Below are 12,564 nucleotides of genomic sequence, written 5' to 3'. Positions count from 1 at the left end.
AGTCTCAGTATGGAATGTGCGAGAGGGCATATATTAGAAAAAAGTGTTGAAACTGCCTAAAAGCACACCTATTCAAATCATAAACTTTAGTTATGTTTTCTATATAGCATAATCCAATGACAATATTGTACTTTCCTTCCTGTACGGCGAGGCGCTGGCACACAAAAAAGATAACCTTGTGTCGTGGGAAAAATGCTAGATTCTAATGGATAAAGCAGGCATTACGAAAGCTCTTTTACGGTGTAACCCTGAGGCAGAAAAGGTTGGGACTGGATCTGCGCGCAGGATCAATGCTTTTATTTACACACTTTTAGCTTGAGCCGAAAGCTTTAAAATTAACTTTGTAGCTCTTTACTCAAGTTCCCCAACGCTAATTTTAGATATGTTTTTATGATTGAGTTTTAATTTATTTACCACTAACGATGTTTTACAAGACAGGTGAAGTTCATAAGGAATTATGTGGTTGTAGCTTCTCTCAAATGCCCAGGGAACTAGAGATAAGGCATGTATAAGTGCAATGTAAAAACCTAGAAGATAAAAGAAGAGTTATTTGGTAAATTCATACAACCATACAGGGTACTTAAAAGGGAAGATTGGTGGGCGATGTTTAGTGGGAATACTACAAGTTTATCCTTGGTAGTTATTGCATTGTTTTTATAATTAAAAAAGTTGAATTGAATTTTAATACACAAGAAGCAGATTAACAGATGTGCAAATGTATGAAATTGAACCATTGTAAGGTTTTAGGGAGAGTTTAACATAAAATGATTGTGTAAAGTGCTTTGATATAATTTGTTATTTATGTAGAAGGGGCGTTTTATATTTATACGGTTACTGTGTAAAATGTTATATTAACTAATAGAAGTGTAACTTGTTCAAATGCATGTTTGAGAACAGGATATTTTCCAATTTGCAAATGAAAGCCTGGAGATAATCTTTTCTTGGTCTTCCGCCTTGAGGTCTCTTTAAAAAGGGGGACGCCAGCATGAAGCCCCATTTAAAGCCAGAAATTAGATTGCAAAAACCAATTGTCGGTGGGACTAGCCGACAGGTCCTGCCAATGCTGCTCCAGAAAGCAACATTTGAAAACACAGAGTGAAGAGACAGGTCACAGAAATATCATTTAACTCTAAAGATGCAAAAATGCATCAATCATTGGAAAGCAGTGTTTCTCAATCGCTTTTTCTATATGCATTGAAGTTCCCAGTAAGACTGGCCCAAAGTTCTCCAGCCGATTTTCAGGAAAGTTATTCTTAGTCAGACATTGCCTCCAGACTTGTCCAGCCTGGTTTTAGTTTCGGGGTTGTAAGGCAGTCTTTGTAATCTCAACGACCTCTGCATATACTTCTGAAACTGAAAACTCCCTTTCTTACGGGTCTTCCACAGGTTAGTGTTGCCTCCCCCTTTCTAGGCCTCTCCTCATTCGGCACTGTAGTTCCCTTTGGGCCTCAATAGTGGCGTTTGCACTGGTGGTTACTGATTTTGCGGTACAAAAAAAAAAAAACCAAAGGCTCTACATTTGTACCTATATGTTCTACAGGGGCTCCCACTTTGGCGCACTGTAGAAACTGTAAGATTACCCCCCCACCCACAATGAGCTTAGCTTACATAGTTTATCAATTTGATGGCTTTGCAACTGATAGAAATACAACAATTTATACATTTATCAGACTCAACAATTGTTTTTAGTGAATGGCTATGGTCTTCATATATTGCATGTGTAACTGGTCACACCACCTCGCAAATGTGAGCTCAGATAATATATACATATATAGCTCCAGCTCCACATACCTACAATAAAAAAAGATTAGTGATGCTTAATTCATTGACAGTGGCTTCAGCCTACTCGCCTTGATATATCTTATCGCCTTCGCTTGGTCCTTCTGTTTTTCTTGGAATCGCTTCAGCCTGGAGTTCACTTGATCCAAGGACGCAGTCAATCGATTCTGAAATGCAAAAGCTAGTAAGTGTCACGAGTCTAAATGAACGTGCTTTCTGCAAAACCGGGGAAAATCATGGAGAGCGGCACCGGTGGGCAGTCATAATTTCGACAGTAAAAATGTCGACAGTAAAAATTTCGAAAAAAATAATGTCGACAAACAATAATGTCGACAAACAATAATGTCGACATTTTTTCGAAATTTTCTATTTATTGTATAAATATATATAACTAAGATGTGTTGAGTATGAGGGTTGAGAGGGTGGTGAGGGGTCTGGGGGAGTGGCAGGGGGTGTTGGGTGAGGGGAGTTGGGGGGGACACCCCCATAGTAAATGATACTCTTTATTTATTTAATTATTAAATAAATAAATAAATATATAATTACTATGTGTTGAGAATGAAGGTGAGAGGGTGGTTGGGGGAGTGGGGGGGTGGCAGGGGGGTGTTGGGTGAGGGGGGTTGGGGGACCCCCCCCATAGTAAATGATACTCTTTTTGTTTATTTATTGAAAAAATATTTATTGAAAAAATAAATAAATATATAATTAGAATGTGTTGAGTAAGAGGGGTGAGAGGGTGGTGGTGGGGGGTCTGGGGGGTGGCAGGGGGGTGTTGATAGTTCTAATTGACATTTTTTTGTCGACATTTTTTTTTCTAAAAAAATGACTTTTTACATTATATGTATAGGATGTCGACATTATTGTTTGACATTTTTTTCCGACATTTTTGTTTGTCGACATTTTTTTTTCCGACATTAGGACTATAAACCAGCGGCACCATCACGTAAATGGATACGAGACCAATTCTGAAGATCAACTAAAGGGGACGTCTGATGGGAGCATGTACAGAAGCAGAGGTGTCAGAAAATCGCTGCAGATGAAACAAATAGGAGGTGGGGGAAGCAGAGACTGAATTGCGCGTCTGCCCCTTAGGCAGAGGAGACCAAGAAATTAGGAGTCAAAAAAATCTGGTTTGACCTCAGAAGTAGAACAAACAAAAAAACTAAGTGCAAGGAGGGAGAGCCATGAACATCAAGGACAGAGTTAGAGACAGCGACTTGCTTGAAGTGCATTTCGTGCTCAGCATCTTAAGGAACATCAAATGCTTACAATCAACATCTCAGCTGCACCAAAGTGAATAGGCCCAAAGGGTAACTGATTTATTTGCCAAAGTCCGCAGTTCCAGGTAGTGCTCAGATCCAGAATAAGAGTCCAGCTTAACTCCTACTCGCACAGATTTCCAGGACACAGGATTTCTTCTTTTCACGATGCGAGATTTAGAAATACAAAGTCTTGCTTGTCCTTTTCCTTGGCTGCCCACTCGGAAACAATGTATCTAAATAGTTTCGACTGGTTACTTCCATCTTTGACCCATCTATGCCAGAATCTCTTAACTGTGCCAACTATAATATAAAAGTGTGTTAAACACTACTGCACACCCCCTTATACTGCAGCACCACCTTTCTAGTTTCATAAGATCTTAAGAAAAAGGTCTCAAAAATTTAAAAAGTGGCATTCTTCTGAAATGCTTTAAGCTTTTGCTGCTGGAAATCACACATATCCACCTCGAATTCTTCAACCCACCTTAGAATGATGGTGTTGGAAACTGGAGGGGAGAATGTCCTGCCTTGTTCACTACTTTTAATATGAGCTCAGAATCAGGCCCTTAACGTCTGAATCATCTTCACTCACATCAGAATACAGAAATACAAGAAATGCTACGATAGCGGGGCTTCTATACACAGTTATGGAAGTACAATGCATTGCAAAGAAGTCCAGTGAGTGGAGAGAAAGGAGGACAGCCCAAAATGGACATTAATGTTGTCCATTTTAGGAACTTCTAATTTCCGCTATACTTTAAGCCACAATGAACCGCAATCACCATGTTCCCCAAAATCAAAGCCAGTGGTTCTAGCACATCTTCTAACAAACTGGCCTGTCGCCTGCTCTAAAGGCAATACAGACTCTCCACCCGCTCCAAGAAAAAGGCCCATATCCTAGCCTGCATCACTCGGGCCACAAACACAGCTAACTTATCAAAATCTGTAAGGAACTTGCCAATCCTACTGCAGTCTCTACTTTTCTTCCTTTGCAGGCCCTCTGCATGGCACTTGCCTCCCATTTCACTGCCAAAACTCAGAACATCCCGCCCTCGCTCTCTCTCCTCCTCCTTCTCCTTCTCACTCATAGCACCGGATGAGGTCACCAAGACAGCCTGCTCTATGAAACTTGCCTACAAGCAGGCGTTTCCCTGCTACTCTAAAACATTCCCTCACTACCTCCTTGGCCGAGTTCGGTTACCACTCTTTTCCCACTGCCCCCTACCCATCACCCCTCAAGCACTCCCATGTGCAACCCCTCCCAATCAAAGCTGTCTGAGGACCCTTCCTGCCCAGCTAACTACAGCCATATCTCCACTACCCCCTTCTTGGACAAACTCTTCGAGAAGTCGGTCATCTCCCAACCAATCCATCACACTGAATCTGTTGGCTGCCTCCACGACCACCAATCTGGCTTAAGAGCAGCCAGAGGCACGGAAACTACTCTCCTGAACACCAGTGAAGACTTGCTCTCAAACCTCGATTCAAACTCTCGCTTCTGTCCTCATCCTCCTCGATCTGTCCTCTGCCTTTGACACGGTCAATCACTCCAGCAACATAAATCAGCTCTTTGACACCTTGGACATCAGGGACTGGGCACTGGATTGGTTGGCCTGTCCTTTTGAATCAGCCCTCCCAGTACAACTGGGACCTTTTCTCTCCTCTACCTCACTCTCGACTTGTGGCATCCCTGAGGGCCCTATCCTCTCGCCCTGGCTTTTCAACCTTTACCTTGCATCTCTTGCTCACTTGATCTCCACAGTCTCTCATTTCCAGTTCTATGCTGACACACAGCTCTCCTTTAAGCTACAATCTTCTTCCTCATCTCCTCCCTCTCTCATTCCTGACTGAAAGACTCCTCATGGTGTGCTGCTAATGATCTCCGTCTTAATGCCAGTAAGACAGATTCTTCTCCTTGGCACTCCTACCCCCTACTTCACTCTGGCCGCCCTTATTGGGCCCCCTCCCTCCACCCTCTTGTGAGGCAAAAACCCTTTGTGTCCTCTTCGACTCCTCTCTCACACCTCAGATCGCTGACCTTGCCAAGGCGGCCCACTTTCAGATTCACCTCAGGGGCATTCTCCCTTTTCTCAACTTCCCCCAGAAACTCAATGTCTCCAGAACTTTGGTTTTCTCCAGGCTGCATTGCTGTCACAGCCTCTTCCTCAATCTGCCTCTTTCCTCCCACCGCCCCCTTCAACTAATCCAGAATATGACTGCCCAGGGATTGCATCTCTCCAGCCCTAAAATATCTCCACTGGCTCCCAGTGGTTGCAAGGATCAGATTCAAGACCCTCTGCATCATCTACAAGGCTTTCTGGGGCCAGGGACATTTCTACAGCCAACTCTCTACCCTGCAAATATCTCCCTGCTAGAATCCTTCGGTCCTCTAGCTCCAACTCTATGCAGGTCAGGCATTTCTCCAAGCAGGAGGGGTGGGGGGGGTTGGTAGATCTCTCTTAAGCAGGAGCCTCCCTCTGAAACGGCCTCCCTGTCCCTCTTTGACACGAGCTGATCTCCTTATGTCCCGAAAGCTCCTCAAAACCTTACCTTTCTCCACCTTCCCTTTCCCCCACTAGTCTCCCCCTGCAACTGGTTGCCTGTTCCCTTACGAGTCTCTTGGATTCAGGCCGCCCCCGACCAGTCTTCCCCTGCACCCCTTTTATCAGCACTTGCCCTCCGTCACCCTTCCCTGACTAGCCTACTGGAGGGTGGTTCACCCCCATTTCCTTGCACTAGCTGACCCCTACCCGTTGCCCCCTGCGCCTGCCCTCCTGGGCGCCCCTCTACACTTGCCCAGCCCCTGGGGCCCTCTCCTTCTTGCACTTCTCCATCCCCTTCCATCGTCCTGATCGCCCTTCTGCCTTGCACTTCTTGACACTGCACTTGAATGATCCAAATTTCACAAGGCCTAGTAGGACCGTTATTGCAATTTTTCCCCCTCCGTCCCCTCTCCTTTTTGTCTTGTTGCACCTGGAAACACTTTTTGCTGTGTAGGCGCCATACAAATGTTAAATAAATCCCATTTGAAACAAGTAAAGCAGGAAGCGAAAGGAGGTGACCTAAAATAAACTCCACCAATGAACATTTTAGGACAGATCCTTCCACCTTTGCACACTTACATAATTCTTCCCACTCCAGTCTTCATTCATATTCATAAAGTCTCACGCCTGATTGAGGACGAGTGACACATTAAGCAGAAGTCTGTTGCTAATGATAAATTGGTATTGTAAACTGGATGCTGTAGTCCAAGCTTTATGAACACTTTTTTTAAATTACAAAAAATTCTACTGCATAAAGTACCATCAGCTAACATGTCCCCACAACCAGAACTACATGCAATTAAGCTTTCGTTTTGGTAATTATCTCTTCACACAAGTCCACTGGGCACCAATTAAAGTACACAGTGCTTTCCCACCCTCAAGTTGGCGTTCAATACCTCATGCTCTTGTGGTGCACAGAAAGAGTACCAAGAACTAACAATTTGGTTTCGGATAAAAATGGTTAAACAGTGCAAAAAATGAAAAGCCCAATAGACCCCATTTGCTATATAGCAAGGAAATAGCCATCCTGAATAGGTGTCTCAATTCCCTAGGTCAGGCTCCAAATTGTCCACTCGCCACTGGCTACAGATAGACCCCTGGCGAGTGAGAAATTGTGTGCTCTGTGTATTTGCTGTACAGAAAGACCGAGTGACTATGCATGGCAAGGGGTATTACCAATGAAATTGGAGGCAAAGTCCAAGGGAGCATACTTTTCCTGTAACTATTTTCCTCTGAATTTGTTACCGTTTTGTCCCTATGCACTTGCTTGCATCTGAAAGCAACTCACTTCAGTGTGCAATGCTTCACTAGGCTGGCTATTTTCACTTGTACCACTCCGGGAACCACCATTAGACTTTTCACTGGAGCCTTGCAGCAAAGAAATCTGAAGGCAGGCCGGCCCACTGCCTTTTTTCCAGCCGGAAACAAATGATTTTAATGCTATCCTACACCAGGATTGGTTGAAAAACCCGCCACACCAATGTCTTGGCCAGCCTGGGTCCATGACCATTTCGCTCAAAGATATCCTACACACAGACAAAATGCGTTTGTCAAATTTAAAACCTCCAGAAATATTGAAAAACTAGTCCTGCCACTGGACACCCAGTATACTGAAATGGCCATCTTGTACTGGCAACCCATGTCCTCTTTGCAACAGACTGTACCCACATCACTCAATAGTTTTTCTCGCAAAACTCAGAATACAGTGAAAGACTGATCCCCACGTGCTAGTCCTTCCACACCTGAGAACCATTCCCTGAAAATACCTCAAATCGAGGGGACTAGTAGATGGACCGTCTAGAGAAAGAGGACAACGAACGCCAGTACAAGACGCACACTGGCAGAGGTATTCAAACTTTTTTTATACTGAGCCCCCCTGGAGTTAGAACATTGCGGCCGAGCACCCCCCCTTGAGTAAAAGAATTGTTGCCGTCTCCCTCAATGCATATCTGCTATATTTTCTATTATAAGCAGTCACCATAATCCATTTTTGAAGAGCCTCTGGCCCCCATGGGCGGCAGCTACCAGAGTTTGAAGAACACTACACTATGCGGAATAACTTGTGCTACGTCACATCACAAAGTAAAACTGAAGAGCAATGCGGTAGACTGTTTGAATACATCTTAACCACCAAGTTCGCTGTGGCCAACCCTACAAACCATCATTCAACCTTCAATGCCATTATGGAGCAGGAGGAGGGGAAAGCCATAAGCAAATGAGACCTGGTCCAACCCTAAAAGGCAGGTCCATGCCCCTGGAGCCCACATACAACCACAGACATGGTTCCTCCTAGTTTGACTTCAGTGAGTTGAAGCCTGCATCTCTAGGCACAGCAAGTTCAGGACCCATGTCTGGCCCACTTCCCACTTAAAATAACCCAATAAATAATACAAAACAGAAACCGGATGGTTTATTACACCGAAAAAAATTAATTCAAAAAAACACAACAACCCTTATTTCTGTGAAAAGGTACCGTCTGGAAGTAATCTTTTAAAAAAGGAAGACGTTCCCTTTTTTGGTTAATTTTTTGAAAGACATGGGAGTTACAAAATACCAGTTGACAATATCAGGGAATGGACCCCATAGAAGCCAATGAGATCACTGAAAATATATTGCCAGCCAGAAAGAAAAGAAAGCTCACCTTGTACATACTAGCCGCATCTTGGACGGGCAGGAAGCAGTGGCCAGAGTGCTTGAGCGCATCTTGGCAGATGATGCAGGCTGGGCTCTCACATTCCTTGCAGTACAACGTCAGCTCCTCCTGGTGGTCCTCGCACTGCTGCGCGGTGCTGGGCACAGGCTGGTGCTTGACCCTTTCAACCAGGCTAGCTAATGCCATGATTGCGGTGTGCCTGCCACGAAGGAACTCCACCCTGCAGACAGGACAGGAGCCGCATACCTTGCCACCGCACACGCGATCGATGCAGATCCTGCAGAAGCTGTGGCCACACTGCACGAGCACCGGGTCTTGGAAGAGCTCCAGGCAGATGGCGCACTTCAGTTCTTCCGTGAAAGCCGACGTGATACGAGCCACATTTGGCTTCATTTCTGTGGAAAATGGGATATAACCAACAATGGCGAATAAAACGCAGCAAAACAACAAACCGACTTGTGGGTATCCTGACTAGGGTGACCAGGTGTGTTTTTTTTTTGTTTTTTTTTTCAAACCGGACAGCTCATTTAAATAGAAGTAGGACTACAGTAAAACGTTAGTCCTACTTCTATGTCGCTGGCCTGTTGCGGAGAGCGGGGAAGGGGTGCTCACAGGCACCCTCCTCTCATTGGAGGAGAGCGCCTGGGAGGGGAAAGGGGAGGAAATGTGCCCCATTCGCGCAGGAAGAGTTGCGCCGAGACCCCGGCAAAAACCCGGACTTTAGCCACTAATTCCAATTCTCCTGCATGGAAAAGGCCAGAAAAAAACATCCATGTGAACAAGTGAATGCAAGCAAGGGGTAAAATGCTACACCAGCTTCTTCGCAGTAAACAAAGTATCCGTTATATAGTGAAGCGGAATCTATCAGACATTAGAAGAAAAAGAAGGCATAGGAACTAATGCTTATACTTGGAGATTAGTGCATCGACGTTTGCCAATGCTGGTATTTAACACAACTTCAGTGAAGGGCATGCACACTGCTTAGAAATCAAGTGGCAAAATGCATACCTGCATAAGACATTTTCACACTAGAGGCACGTTTGTTTACAGCAACAATTAAACCGTTAGCCCACAGAAGACTTATTTGAACAAACCCTGGCCGGCACTTCGAGTGCAAAGTTTGATGGTAAGGCTGGCTTGATAAAGCCAGCTTAAAAAGATTCCAGGAGGTTGCGTTTTGGGTGGGAATGGCCATAGGTATTAGAATGGCCAATCAATGTGTGGGTAAATAGCCAAACACTTACAAGCTTTGTGCCCCTCACATGCCATCTCCCTAGCTAATGAATCAGCATCGGCTTCAAGAAGGGGAACATTAAAACACGTATAATCTGCACCGGTTTTTGCCTTTATGCTGCTTCCCCTTTCCAGCTGGAGCTACTTAATGTGTACCTTTGTCAATGGTTGATCACCTCTGCACATATATCATATTTTATCATGTTCCTAGCTCACTGAAGATGTGCGCCTATTTTAAATAAAGTGGGTATTGGCTGGAGCTTCTATATCACCAATGCACAGGAGAAGACGGGCACACCACATAACAGAGTAGCCAGCTGTTTACAGAGGGCAAAGCTAACTATTTGATGCCAATCGCTTGCACTGAAGTGTGATAATGGACTGCTAGCTCGTAAGAAAGGGTGTGCTGTGTGTATGTGGATTGAGGCAGCTACTGCATGCCAATGTTTACCCTTGTGATTGCAATGCAGTTCAATGGCGTATGTGGCCACGGGAAAAAGAGGAATAAAGGGAAACCAATGACAGCCTATAGTTGTAGGGTGATATTTTATGGAGTACCAAAGCAGGCAACGCCAGTATATTGCAATGTTGTACAGTACCTCAGCATTTAATGGAGATTAATGGCAAAGATAAGTATTTGGACTGAATGGCAATAACATACAAAAAGGTGTGATGTGATAGCAAGGCTCGCCAAATACTTATATGGTGCATGTAAAGGCCCAACCTATTGCATTTGCCAATGCTTGGGTTGACAAAATACAGTGTAAAAGAGTGCTTCCTGGGTCACGGTTAAAGAATTAAATTTGTTGACAAACGACATGTATGTGCATTGAATACTCATAATGCATGCTCGGTTTCTGCCTGTAAGCACGTGCTGATGGGGCTCATACACAGGAGAGCAAGCCCTGGTGTCTTGTGTGCCAAGTCAAAGCATTAGTAGAACAGAGTCGAAATAAAGATGCGATCATGAGCAAGAGCTACAAGCTAAGACACCACCTCTAGGAACGTTCAATATGCAGCTCCTAGGGGTCGGGTATTACTGCAGGAGCTACTTCATGGAACGAGAGCTAGCGTGCAGCTTGGCAACAAGAGCGACAAGCTAAGAAATCAACTCCAGGAACTTGTGATAAATATGCAACTCCTGGACATCAGGTATCACAGCAAGAGATGGCTCCGGGGAACGAAGAGCTAGTGCACAGCTTCGTGCAAATATAATTGCCATATGAGAGGCAAACTATTACTCTTTGCCCCTTACCTTTGCCTCACAGTGCAAGTCAGTTGGATTATTCCTTCAAAGACCCATAATAAACATTTCCAAATATGCCATGTTTAACTCAGAGCGGGTGACGGCATCAAGACTCTTAATGCCGCCACCTGCTCCGAGTTTGTGTTAGTAACTTTAAAGAAACAAACTGCACTGCAACAAAAAAAGTGTAATAATGCTGGAAGAAAATGCCTGGGGAAAACAAATGCAGACTGGAGATCACATCATACGGACATGACTAATTTAGATTTTCAACACATTCATTCAGAAAGTCATAATTCTATTAAAGACACAGAGGCGAATGATTATGCTTCTCTTTCATTTTACTAACTCAGCAGCAAATGTACAAACCAATAAAACACTAAACAAAAACTCATAAAACTACAGTAACCATTGTTTTGAGTCTTTTTGTAGTTCTGTTCTTATTGGTCCTCTAAACTGACCACATGATACTAACATCCAATCAGCATAGTCCATAACCCTAAACCATACTGTTCCTCAACTTCTCTTGCTCTTTCTTTGCCCAGTCAAGGATGCGTCCAGTGAACTTTGCAATCCCGTCCATTCCATGCCGGTATGATCTCAATTTCCGGATTGTTTGTTGTCCACCACCGTACTTAGTAGAAAACATAAAGCAACTGGTGACTATGAATCAGAAGAGGGTGGGACAATCGTAAAATAAACTAAATTTCTATTTATTATCCTTTGTGCATTAAACAAATTGTACCACTTCAGATGAATACAATGTATTCATCTGAAACCGTTTCAATACTTGCAGTAAAAAACATGTAAAATATTCCAGTACTTTTACATTCCAGTACATATATTAAGATTGATAGGGTGGGATAATCCTTTGCCTCTGTGTCTTTAATAGAATTATGACTTTCTGGAACAAATGTGTTGAAAATCTGAATTCTATGTCAAGACCGGAGGCTCGGATTATGCTTGTTCAAAGCTTACTCACCACTAACGATGCCGCACTTTCCATTGGTTTAAAATAAAAAGTTTTAAAAGTCGATACATTCGACGAATCTGCCGAACTCATAATGTCCTCCACTCTGGCTACTATGTTGAATGCCTTGGTAGCCATCGATCCTCTTGCCGAGTGAGCCCCATATTTTACTACGTCAATGCCTGCCTGTTCCATCACCAATCTAAGCCATCTGGCTATGGTAGCCGGTGTTATGGCCTTAAAAGGTTTACAAATAGCGATTAGTAACTGAGATACTCCTGGAGGTCTCACTTCCCTTGTCATTTTTTTAAAAAAACTTTATTTTTGGATTTTCAACAAATACAAACAAAAAACAACTTGCATCGGTAAATGCATGTACCAATCTATGTCCTTAATACATGTAGCATTCCATACAGTTTCCTTATCAGATATCATAACTAACATAAGCATCAGCGCTTGGGGTAGTTTCCTGATCAACTCGTCTTGGGTGAGGAAATGGGAAGTAATTTCTGGGTGATGTGCCAATCTAGGGGCCTATGGATGGGAACTCGTGGTGTCGGTAGAGGACAGGAGATAAGTAATGTAGGGTCCCCAGATATCTGGTGGGCGTGCATGTAGAGGGAGGGTCCTTATGAACTCAGTTTCCATATCCTGACAATATAGAATGTCTTTTTTCCATGCTTCTAGTGTAGGAAGTGGTCCACGACCCCACGTCGATGCTACTCTTCTGCGCGCGAGGACAAGGAGCAGCGCCGCTAGTTTCCTCACCGGAGCTTGTAGCAGTCTGGTCAAACCCAGGAGTGCGACCATTGGGCAGGGAGTTAAAGTCTCCCCAATCACATCACCTGTGTGTTGCAAAACCACGGACCAAAATCGGGCTA

The 12,564-nt window shown here is 44.0% G+C and overlaps 1 protein-coding gene across 1 annotated transcript in view; it reads right to left on the bottom strand.

Annotated features, from left to right (window-relative positions):
* LOC138580904 (zinc-binding protein A33-like) overlaps positions 1 to 8,736 on the bottom strand; it is a 123,715-nt gene extending 114,979 nt beyond the window's left edge. The window contains exons 1-2 of the mRNA XM_069651822.1: positions 8,223 to 8,736; positions 1,851 to 1,946 (exon numbers count right to left, since the gene is read on the bottom strand). Of these exons, the coding sequence (XP_069507923.1) occupies positions 1,851 to 1,946; positions 8,223 to 8,627 (501 nt within the window). The 5' untranslated portion in view covers positions 8,628 to 8,736. The remainder of the gene's footprint in view (positions 1 to 1,850; positions 1,947 to 8,222) is intronic.
* Between the last annotated feature and the right edge of the window lie 3,828 nt (positions 8,737 to 12,564).

Source organism: Ambystoma mexicanum, chromosome 3p (assembly GCF_040938575.1).
Source record: "Ambystoma mexicanum isolate Mex_15411 chromosome 3p, UKY_AmexF1_1, whole genome shotgun sequence".
NCBI classification, from domain to species: Eukaryota; Metazoa; Chordata; class Amphibia; order Caudata; family Ambystomatidae; genus Ambystoma; species Ambystoma mexicanum.
This window is presented reverse-complemented; position numbering and strand designations above follow the sequence as displayed.